The sequence below is a fragment of the Diorhabda sublineata genome, chromosome 1 (assembly GCF_026230105.1).
Source record: "Diorhabda sublineata isolate icDioSubl1.1 chromosome 1, icDioSubl1.1, whole genome shotgun sequence".
Lineage (NCBI taxonomy): Eukaryota > Metazoa > Arthropoda > Insecta > Coleoptera > Chrysomelidae > Diorhabda > Diorhabda sublineata.
Genome location: NC_079474.1, coordinates 7649568 through 7662023, shown reverse-complemented (window position 1 = coordinate 7662023; position 12456 = coordinate 7649568). Strand labels below are relative to the sequence as shown.

Sequence of the window (12456 nt, the reverse complement as noted above, 5' to 3'; positions counted from 1 at the left end):
TTTGAATTAAAAATAAATTGACATATTTACCAGTAAATACTTTAAATTCAGGTTGTTTCCACGCCTCTGGTGTCTGTAGTATGGGACTTTCGGGTTCTTTAGGATACTCGTATATACAATGATATTTTTGTTTTTTAAACCAGACTCCTTTCGGTTTTTTCTAAAAATTAAAACAAAAATTCAAGTGAAATAAATTTTTTTCTACCGTAATAATTGGTTCAATGATAAAAAAAACTTTTCACATACTTCTTCTCTTTTTTTGGGAGTTTTTTCTGGTGATCGCATTGCCGATTTACTGGGCATGGCGAATTTATCCCAAGCCGATGGTACAAATTCCGGTGACTCTTCCTCATCGCTGAAATTACTGCTTAAATCACTTTCTTCATAATTATCTTCAACTGTTCCTTCCATTGGTGTGACAGTTTCCACCTGAAACGTTTAGAATTCATTCAAATAAAAAACAGTTTTTAAGAAAAGTCGAAGCAATTTCCATAGTTTTGCCCAGAAAGTTTTACAAGGCATTTTGAAATTTTCCATCAATGCAACTTGTACCGAAACGTGCTCAAAATGTGCTATTGGTATAATGTGAACTTAATTCTGTTGTGATATTCTCAGAATACACTAGCATATATAAGAGTCGAAAGAAATGAGCTATTTGTATAAGAAGAAAAAACCGTCTTAAAGTGGTGTTTTCTCAATTCCAGTACATGGCAGAAAATTGAATGAATATTGTAACACAATTCTTGTTATTTTTTTGCTGAAGAAAAAAAAAGGATACCAACTTGGGTAGATCTTGAAAATAATTATTTAGAACCTTTTAATAAAATTCAATTTGGACACATTTTGCGAAAATTTGATAGATTTGATTAATAAGTGAAAAATAAAATTTTCTCTCGTGTTTTATATTAATATTTTTGGGTTTCATGAATGAAAATAAATGAAAACAATAAATAACAATTTGACTGCCATGTGTATACTTAAGTATACACACTTTATTCTCTACATCAGGCCACGTGTATGCCTGATAAACACACTTTGCAATTGTTTTGTTATGGTACCTATGTAGCCGCGGCCTGTCTGGACTTTGCTTATAGCTTACTTTTAAACAGCTCTCGTCCTGGAAGTATCTTTTTAGAAAAAAATATTTTTATCAAAATTAGTCAGCATTTTATTTGAGATGAGAATACAAATGATCAGATAAAAATATTTGAAGATTATAGGAAATGGAAAAAATATATTTTCGTTTCGAATTTACATGATTTTTTAAGAAGCATTCTAAACAAAGTAATTTGTGAGACGAGTTGAGTAATTTTCATCACTAACTGCACACACCCCTGGCTAACTAACAAATGACAAATTTTGTGCAAGCAAGCCGATATATACAGGAAAAAACATGTTTAAACCATGTATACTAGCGTATATCAAAGCTAATTTAATTTTGAACACAATGGTTTTTATTTTACCCTTCTATCTTAATTATCTCGAAAGATATTGAATAAAAAGTAAATAAAAGTTTCTTTTGCATAGATGTATCTAATATAAAAACGAAATGGAAAGATTAAAATCTTGTGCTTTTGGTAATGCAAAGTAACGACAAATTTTATTTATTTATTTTTTTTTTTAAATTCTCTGTATATGATGGGAATAATTCGATACATTTTTTATGCAAAATGGCAAAGGTAACTAACATTAGGGAAACTTTTCAATTTCACTTTTCTTGTTCATATCACATAATAAGTTCATTAAATTGAATGAAATTATTTGCAAGTAATTCAAACCGACCCTATAGTAGTATAGTACCTAGTATTTCTGCTACGTATCAAAAAAGAGCCTGGTTAAACTTTAATTAGAAGATGAGAAGATTATGGGGGTTAATTTCAATAAACTAAGTTTCCCAAATATATCTGAAAAAATATTATAGAGGCAATAGTGAATATACGGCAATATTCGTTTCATAAAGATAAATATTATTCCATTGTTGATCGGTCAGATAAATTGTGGTAATCAGTATGTCAATAAAAAAAAATATAAAATTATATAACAGTGTAAGACAACGACTATTATATAACAAACACATATTATGTACATGTTTCAAGATCATTGGCAGCAACAGTTATCAGTATAACGAGCGATTAAAAATAGAAGCAATGATTATACATACAATGAAATATTGTTATAAACAATAATATCCCTGTGTATGAATATTCATGATGTACACTGTTTTTAAAAGTCACTGTCGTTCTCGTTTATTAGATAGGTATGTAAAAACTATGTGATGAATTGGTTAAACTAACAATAATTTTAATACACATTACTTACCACATCTTGTGGTGCTGCCCTTAGTGCCTTCAGATACTCTTCATGTTCCCCTTCCTATTTATTAGAAACACAATATAGATTTATTTACAAGAATAGCACTATATATTAGTACTATATTATTAGTCACTGAAGTTTCTTAAACACTTTTTTATTAATATTAATTTTTAATCAATATTGTTGTCAGGATGATAATTTTATAATTTTACTTCTTCCGTGTTAAAAATATCTAAATATATACTGATAAACATTCGAATTTTAATATTACTTAAGGTGCCATCAAACATTAATTTTCCACCGATTTTTTTATCTTACTTTATTAAAATAGAAGATAACGGTAGATAAGATAAGAAATCGAAAATGTATACACATTTAGAAGCTAGTACAAGTCGAGTATATGAGTTTTTTTATTCATGAAGAGTGATATCAAGTATTTTCTGTCAAATTTAATGGAAAGAATTAATTTTGGCGGTATCGGTTACAAAATTTTCTTGAATAATGATTGAAGAAGGGCCAATATTGAATTTAGACGATTAGGAAATTGTCTAGTTGGTTCAGCCAGCTAGACTACGATAGTTTGATCGTCTTGTAAGAATGCTAGTTGCAAGATGGACCGAAAATGCGCTAGAAAAAGGAAGAAGATACAGGCAGGTAGGCACAGAAAAACTGGACACAACTATGTAAGGCGGATCTAGACCAAAGATTGCCCAACTTTTTTCCTCAAGTTGAAAACACTGTTAATAGACAAGCTGCTGCAACATTTTTTACAATATTCCAAAAATTTGCCTGGACCTCTGGAAATTCACCTAGACCACCATGGGAATCATTGACTTGAAGTATCTGGGAACGAACTGGTTAGCAGTCGCTGCCCTCAAATAAAAATATTGAGAAAGTTATATTATATATATATATATATATATATATATATATATATATATATATATATATATATATATATATATTTAATCCACCTATAACTTGCACCAATGCATATAATAACAATAAATTGTTACAATAAAATTAGTTTCTTAGAAAATGTCATAAATTGCTCGCTTTGGTTGTAGAATATGTGTGTCTTTTTATTCGTGCTAAAACTTTTATCATAGTCTCTATCCAAGTTTTTCTTGTTTCTTTCTATATTTCGGCAACTATATTTCCCAAAGTTCTTCGGGCGTCCTATTTTTCATTTGTCTATCCTTCCAAAGATGTCCCAACCATCTAATTTCAATTGTTTCATTTACAGGTTCTTCTCTTATTATTTCGTTTCTTATTTGATCTCTTCTGGTGATATTTCTGACTTTATTCAAGAACTTTGTTACTGCTGATAAAATTTTGATTTTGAGTGAATACAGTATTTCATTCACCTCCGCTTCTTGTTTTTCATAGTCTTATATATTCACGCCTAAATATTTGAGACTCGTCACTTGTTCCTATTGTATTTAATCTATTTCGATTTTAAGCTCTTCTTTTTCTTTCACGACTACTATTATTTTTGTGTGTGTGTATGAATCATGAAAACGTGTAAAGACTTAAAATGAAACTATATTCAAAAATAAAATTGATTATGCAAAAAAAAGTATTGTTTCTTTGATAGGTAGGAAACTTGTTGCAATTTGTATGTGTGTGATTAGAACAAAATTTGTAGTACAACCAACATTCAATCAACAAACAAACTTACCCTCCAAATAAATTCGCCACTGGAACTGGATCGTGAATCGGATCCACTTTCCCAACCTTGTTCATCGTTATTTTCACTGAAAGATGTTGACATCATTTGACTGTCACCTGGTCCGCTAAATCGTATATCGGTCAATATACCATAAATACTATCGTCTTCTTCTTTATCGTAAGCATTGATATAAGCGTGATTTTTGTTATCGGCAACATCTGATTCTAATCGATTTCTACTGTTTTCCATATTTACGATATTAACGTAATCATCGAATTGATCGATACCCGTATCTACATTTTCACTGTTTTTAACATCGGTATTTTCATATAAGTGTCCATCATTTTCCTCATTTTCAATTGCGGGTTTTTCGGTTTCTCCTTTTACATCGACGTTCGAATAATACGGATCAATGTTTTCATCAATTACAAGTGTTTTGTCTTTGTCATTAACTTCAATTTCTTCTAATTTTGAATCTATTTTGTTTGATTCTGACGACAAAGTAGATATATCCACAACATCGGGTTGATCTTTAGTTAAAGTGACATTTATATGTTCACTATTATCATATTCGTCTGCGGTCGATTCTTTCAACTTTAATTCGATATTTCCTACATCACAGTTCCTTTGTTTTTCTACATTATCACAGTCAGAATACGATTCTTCTTTAATGGAATGAGAATTACTAAAGGTACATTGGTTGTAATTGAGAAGTGTAGCTGGAAGTTGTTTCCATGGGTTTTCTTCAGGAGATGGCAATTGAACACCCTAAAAATTAAAATTATCTATAAACAAATACATGATCCTGTATTGAGACAAGTACTTACGGCAGAATAATTTCTTTCAGTTGTCAAAAAATTATTAACAATGTCTTGTGGTTGGGAACAAACTGTCGTACTATCTTTTATCTCTTTACCATCATTTTTCTCAACGTTTTCATTTCTTTCATCACAATCTAACGGTTTCTCTGTCTTCGCCTCCTCAATACTTTTTGTATTAATAACGAAATCTACATCCTTTTCTTGATCAATTGGACCACATATTAAATCTTCTAGATTAAATAAGGTATCATTGGAGCAACAGGAATCTTGACTGGGAGTATGCCTATTAAAAGTACCTCTTAAAGGACTTTCAAGTGTGTTTGCAGAAATAGTTTCGTTATCATTGGTTACCGTATCTGTGTCGGTACGACCGGACCAATCGATTTCTTCTTCTCGTTCCTGCCTGTAACACAAATATATATTTATTTCTATTTAATGTAAAACAGAATTTATCTACCTTGGTGTATTTGTACCAGAGACGTCTTCAATTAAACTTTCTTCTGGTATTGGTGATAAAGGATATACATTGTATCTCAAAAATACTTCATGTCTTTCTAATGTATCCCAATCATCTTCTTCCTTAACGCGTTCAGTATGATTTCCCTAAAAAAAAGTAATAGATTCAGTTGAGCAAATATCTTCAAACCAAACCAGATAACAATATATCTCAGAAGTCTGGAAATTATCAAGAAAAAGTGAAACGTTACAAAATTCACTAAAATCAAGAGCCTAGAGATTTCATAGACTGTAGAATATTAATTTATTTAACAACAGTCTAGCCATGAGGTTTTGAAAAGCAACATCGATTTTTTGGAAAATAGGGGTTAGGGTAGTATCCATAATCTATAGATTGACGAATTCTAAACAAATTTTGTTGGAAATGATTTATTTAATTAATACTTTCAAACTTATCAACGATTGAAACTTTGTATTTTTCACTGAAGAAACACATGATTTTAATCTTTTTCATAAATAACTTAAAAATAATCAACAACAAATATGTAGTTAATATTCAATTACCTGTGAACTCAATAAGGATTAGGTTATGGGCCGTTAAAGAAAAGTTATTTTTCAAAAACACATAAAGAAAACCTTCAAGCATAAATAACTCGAAATATATGAAATTTTTGGGGAGATCTCATAATACATTTTTATTTTTTTTTATTGTTGTATCATGAAAATGGAGGCAAATATGGTTGTTCGCATTCGTGTATTCATTGATGCTTCTTCAAGCCCTTTGAACTTAATCCTTTCTTTAATAATATTAATAAGAGTTGAAAAAATGACAACATTTTTTTTAGTTTGCAGATCGAAAAATAGAGAATTTATTACCAAAAAAAGAAAACACCAAAAGCATTTTTTTTCATTTTGAAGCACACGTAATTAAAGGCAGAAGATAGGATCATCTATAGAGTAGAGAAGGAGCTGAAATTTAGTGGAAATATTTTAACGGTTTTTCCTGAACTATGTGTATGTATATTTCTTTTTTTTTAGGTAACTGAACGTTCTACAAAAAAGTGTCTCATAATTTTTTGCTAACTCTATTCGTTTTAAAGTTGAAGGATTAAAAAATATTCGATGTTATATTAAAACACATGTACGCTTCATTAAACACGATTAGTTTTTCAACGTTTTCATTTCTATACTATATACTTTTTTATTTAACAACGAAGTCTACATCCTTGATCAATTGGACCACATATTAAATCTTACACAAGGTGTGTGGAAGTGGAATAACTTACTTAAGATGAAATGTACAATAAAAATTTTCAAATAAAAGTTGTTATATGCACAGATACTGATTCATAGAAATTACGTGATGTAACATGATCTGAACGCCCAAATTCCAAAGTTCCATGATTAACTTTCAACCGAATCACAATATCTTCAAGCTACTGAAAAAACTTTTTGTTTCACAAAATACTGTATTCTTGGGCCTACTGAAGTTTCACGAACGTTTTTGGAAGTCTGAATCAAAACCTTACAGAACACTCATTACTAGAAAATCGTTGCATAACAACCCGAAGACACACTTTAGTTCAAATATATTTACCACTCCACCAAATCCGTCCTGTCAATTGTTATCAAAAGATACATTAGTGTAAATAATGTACACACCTGGTAAGTTTTAAAAATAAAATGGACAAATGCAAATCTTCTATAATGGTTTTGTAATCTTACCTGAGCATGTGGTAATTTGGTCAGTAATTCGTTTCGAATTGCCGACATTATTTCATCATCGATACCAAATCCAACGTAACTGTCTGTACATGGAGACTGAACTTGAATTTCTCCGCTAAGTTCATTTGTTGGTTGAGGATGTAGGAACCAACCTCCACCGTTTTCGAAGCTTCCTTCATCTAGATCTAAGAAAACAAAGTAAAATATTTCTATTAAATATACAATTATAGAATGAGTACATTTTACATAAGAAAGTAATTTCTAACACAATAAATTATCAAGAACCTATTCATGTTTTTAAAATTAAAATAAATAGATTTGAGATTTTGTTGCATATATTAATATACAGTTGAATAACATACCTTCAGTTGCCGATTTCAAAACTTCACTTTCTTCTTTAGAATAAGTAGTGTTTAAAACGTCATCTTCTTTAGTATAAGTAATATTTAAAGCGTCATTTTCTATAGAATAACCGAAATTAGAAGCAACTTCTTCTTTTGTAAATGTAGAATTCAAAATACCGTCTTCATTATTATACGTAGGTTGTAGGTCAACTGTATTCGAATGAATTTGTACGCAATTTTCTGATGTACCAGGTGGTGTATCATCATCTACATGCACAGTTCTATTGACTTCATCTACATTATCACAAGTTTTATAAACACCTTCACTCTCAATGAAAATCAAACTTCGCGGCTCGGAAGAAAAGTCATCAAATTTTTTTCCAGGAGGGTGTTCCAAATATTTGTTCCAAATATCTTGAAAAATAATATATTTTTAAAACAACCAAATTTTTCAATTTGGGATATGTTAATACTCATAAAACAATAACAGTTAAAGTTGTCATAAAGTGTTAAGCTCATTTTGTTGATAATGCAACATCCTATATATTTTTGTAATTTATGCTCAAATTTGGATAATTTCTTTCAATATGAATTAGCTTTTTGAAGATATGAAAACTATATACAGTGTGAATATTCTTAACGAATTGGGGACTGGAACAACTGATCCTTCAAAAAACTGGACGCAGACTGAAGGTCTGTGATAAAAAGTCGCCGCAATACTAAATAATCGAGCCACCTGGCTTCACAGGAGCAGGCTTCTGTAAAGGGTACCTCAAAATGAGTGAATCTCGCCAGACTGGGATCAGCAAATCCACCAATGGATCCAGAGCCCACTTGTTGTAACCAATCAACTGCTCCATTTAACAGGTGCAAAATTCCACTGGTGACTGGCCTTTTAACCATACAAAGTCATCAAGGACAATCCGTGCAAGGAAGGGCACGGCGATTCTATCAGAAACAGAAGGCCTATGTGTGCAACTGTTTCTAACCACTCACTAAACAACTACAAAGAATGAAGGACTATTGAACAAGACTCGAGTTAAAAATCCAAATGTGGAAAAATATCAGGGTGATCCATTTTAAATGATAATTGTTACCGGAAATGATGTAAAAATGTTTTAAATTTTGAAAAAGAGCCCAAATATATTCTTGCAATTCGTTGTTTTTTATAAGCACCTAATGACCAGTTACCATTGAAAGCCCCAAAAAATAAATAAAATAGATAAATTAGAGGGTGATTTAATATAAAATTTGTTATTTGCTGTTTTCAGGCGTTATTTCGAAAATCACAAAGACATACTCCCTTTAAGATTATTTATTTATTTTCTAATACTTTTTTGTGTCATAGGATTTGTATTATAAATTTTTCTGAACCAAGAAATAACAAAAGAAGAAATAAAAAAAGCTTTCAAAACAGGAAAAGCAAGCAGAGAGGAGAGAATATCACTAGAATTTATTAAACGGCTGGGAGAAATTGGATGTGCAAATTATAGAAGAATCAGCAGCTAGCGAGGAAATGGGAAATATTCTAACAGCACCTATACTAAAAGAACAACAAGACTCTAAAATGTGGATAGGGATATGTAAATTGTATATTGTAAAATTGAGAGGAAAAATGGGACAAAAAGAAAACAACAAAAATTAGATATCTGAGACAACTAGCAGGACAAGCTAAATAAACAAAATAGAAGATGAAAACATTAGAAAAGTAACTGAATCAAATTCTTTATTTGGAACATCAAAAAAGAAATAGCCGAGTTCTTATCAACATATAAGAAATAGGACAGCTGGATTAACAAGGCCGATAATGGAGGCTCGGAAACCATTAAAAACGAAAGAGAAGACCAATGAAGGTATAAATACACTAAATAAAGAAACTAATGATAAAAAGAAATACTTAAGAATTAAAGAAGACGGAGAAAGAATACAGTTAAAAAAATGGATACAAGAGGGACTGGAACCCTCATCCCACACCTGAATGGTTAAATGAAATATTAGTTTTCCTTCGACTTTCTGTGTTAAGGACATTATTTCAGTTACTGGTTTTATGATTTCTATTTCACTGTTTTTATCAAATTCAAAGGATTTGAATTTGAAGGCTAATTGTAAAAGTTCATATAATAAAGAACTTACCTCCCGAATAGACTTGTAATGCATCAGATCCCTCTTTAATATAAGTAGAATTGAAAACATGACTAGTATTTGAAAATACATCACAACTTTTGCTACTAGTTTCTTTTTTCTTATCTAAATTCGCTAAAAAGGGACAGTTCATCGCGTCAGATAAAACCGCACTTTTACTTTCTACATCTTGGAATTTATCAAATGTTTCGTTAACACCTTCACCATCAATAAAAAGCAAACTTTGAGGTTCCGACGAAAAACTATCAAACATATTTTCATTATGTTGATTTTGATGATCCATAGTGGATCCCAAAAAATTATCCCAAGTCTCTAAAGAATAATTTAGATCACTGTTATCAGGTACATAGTTGTCTTCAAATTTCATACTGGAAAATTTATTTTCTAGGGACCTTTTGTTGAAAGGGGTACTGCTAGTAAAAAGGCTCGAGTGTGTTAAAGAATTTGGCATAACTTCTTCTTGGCTAAAACTCAGATCGAAATTTACTATTTGTTCTGTATTGTCTTGATCAGTATCGCCAACCGAAAGCTGTTTTTCTTCTAACTTTGGACTGTGGCACAATTTATCTATTGGTGGTGTACTAACGGCTTTTTCGAGAATTTCATCTAAAGACCTTGTTACTATTTCATTCAAAACGATCAATACCGTTTCTTCAGATGATTGTTGGTCTTTCTTTGTATCTGAATTATTTTGGCAGTTTGTTTCTGTATTGTCCCGTTTTTCTTCTTGTTCAACAAGATTGTCTGGAAAATAATAAATTGATGAAGCAATTGAAATAGCATAGAAACCAAAAAAGATTAAAAGGATTTTCAGAATCTAGTACCAATACAGTTTCAGATCATGATTAAAAAGATAGAGACATAATAAATAAGAATCTTACAAAAGTAACAGAAACCATAATGAAGAACATTGTCTCTAAAGTAGCATTCTAATGGAGATAGAATCACTGCAATATTATTTAATATGGCATTAGAAAATGTAATGAAACAAGAACAAATACTAACAAAGGCATATGTCAATAACATAAATATAATAGCAAATGACCAAAAAAATCTAGTGACACTGATTACAACATACACAGTAATTAACAAAAAAGATACGGGGAGAGCTAAAAATATTCGAGAGAGAGATTATTAAAATGATATCAACAGCTTGTTGATAAAAATGGGCTTTAAACAATACAACTCAAACGACTGGAATTTATTGACTGACAGCTCAAAATGTATCCTAAAATGTATTGTATTACATAATGGAAATAAATACGCTGGGGTACCTACTTACTGTTCACAGTAAAAAGTTGAAGGAAGAATATTGTAACAATTCGTTGGTCTTGAAAAAAATGAAATACAATGATGTGGCAAATTCCAGAGGGGTAATAAAAGACACCAAGTAGAACGAATAAATTAGATTGGGATTGCTAAGTGGATCAATTCATCCAAAACATAAGACAAGGTATTTAGTTCATAGGCATCAAACATGTTAGCACAATAAATTGACTCACAAGAGAGCAGATGAGTTTAGACAAGATCACGTCCATTTACAAGAAGAAAATATGGAACTATAAAATTGGAAAGGAACGCCATTTTGTCGATTTGATTTGAAAAAATTTTAATATCAACATTTAAATCTGGGTTAACATTAAAAAATCTGAAATTTTGATATTTTAATATTTAAAATATCCCCTTCTTAGTATTTCTTTATAATAAACATATTGGAATACATTACCTGCGACAATGATTTCCAGCTCATCGCCTTTATTTTCAATCCTGTTATCACAAAAATCCAAAGCTGTTTCATTAGTTTCTATAGGCAACCTAATATTAAAATTGAAAGCCTCACATGCAACCTTATCTTCCAACAACGAATCATCATTGGCCAAAACTTCGAATGTCAAATTAGTTATGCCATTTTTTAGATTATTACATGTTTTAGATCGATCGCAATCTATTTCCATCGCTTCCAATGCCGAATCGTTATCTTCCGTTTCATATAACTTGGAATTCGACTCAATAAAATTTAATTTATCGTGTTCGTTGATTTCAATCAACTTAATTGTATTTTGATTTGAGTTAACTTCGTCTTTTAGTAGTTTTTGTTGATTTAAATCTGGAATGATATCTAAATTTTCATTCGACATCAATATTTGTTGCGATTTCAAATTAGTTTCCTTTACATTTCGATTTAAATCCAAACTATTTGATACTTTGACCACTTCGGTCGAATTTTGGCTCATTGGATTCGATTCCTCTAAATTTTGAATCGAGCTGTTGTCCGATTCTACACCATTGAAATCATCTTGGTCATATACAGCTGAATATACTTTTTGAACGTTGTTCAATTTTTCCAACTCTCTTATTTCTTGATTCAACTCACAATTTATTTTCTTCAGTTTTTCAGCTTTCCTCCATTCCGGTTTCAATTGAGAATTGACGTCTAATATATCGCTCAACTTATTCATATGAACAGGACTAAAATTGTCAATGGTAACATTGTAAATATTGAAAACTTGATTAACGACGGGGGGCTGTATTTCTAAAGGATTGTTCAGTTCATGTATTAAACGCGAAGAGGGCGCGTTGGAAGTTTCTGTGCTCCTAAAGCTATTAATTTGACTAACGTTATCAGGTACAAATAGCAGACTATCACGGCGTTCTTCCTTTAGTCTTCTGAGTTCTTCTTTGAAAGTGTCTTGAACGTTGAGAAGATTACCTAAACAAAAAAAATTATATTTTCAATGAATTGCAATCGATTTAGTATTAAAATACGAGGGTTGCAATTCAAGTTTTGAGATATAGCAACACCAATATGAATATGTTAACTCTGACATTGTTATCATAAAGTTTGACATTGTTAATGGAAAACGTACTCAAAACGTGTTGTCATACAAGTGCTATTAAAGTTGTTTCCTTGAAACATTCATATTGGTATCTTGGTCAAAAAATGTAATTAAAAGGCCAACATTTTCGTGCGATGATTTTCTAT

General features: G+C 30.7%; 1 protein-coding gene and 1 long non-coding RNA gene across 2 annotated transcripts in view; one reads left to right on the top strand and one right to left on the bottom strand.

The window, feature by feature from the left end:
* LOC130452439 (uncharacterized) overlaps positions 1 to 12456 on the bottom strand; it is a 50616-nt gene that overhangs the window by 13795 nt on the left and 24365 nt on the right. Inside the window, exons 11-20 of the mRNA XM_056791722.1 lie at positions 11200 to 12183; positions 9465 to 10217; positions 7350 to 7745; positions 6988 to 7172; positions 5264 to 5409; positions 4813 to 5209; positions 3995 to 4753; positions 2320 to 2373; positions 247 to 429; positions 31 to 160 (exon numbers count right to left, since the gene is read on the bottom strand). Of these exons, the coding sequence (XP_056647700.1) occupies positions 31 to 160; positions 247 to 429; positions 2320 to 2373; positions 3995 to 4753; positions 4813 to 5209; positions 5264 to 5409; positions 6988 to 7172; positions 7350 to 7745; positions 9465 to 10217; positions 11200 to 12183 (3987 nt within the window). The remainder of the gene's footprint in view (positions 1 to 30; positions 161 to 246; positions 430 to 2319; positions 2374 to 3994; positions 4754 to 4812; positions 5210 to 5263; positions 5410 to 6987; positions 7173 to 7349; positions 7746 to 9464; positions 10218 to 11199; positions 12184 to 12456) is intronic.
* LOC130452440 (uncharacterized) overlaps positions 2708 to 12456 on the top strand; it is a 31707-nt gene continuing 21958 nt past the window's right edge. Inside the window, exons 1-2 of the long non-coding RNA XR_008910972.1 lie at positions 2708 to 2967; positions 6108 to 6276. This is a non-coding gene — a long non-coding RNA (uncharacterized LOC130452440). The remainder of the gene's footprint in view (positions 2968 to 6107; positions 6277 to 12456) is intronic.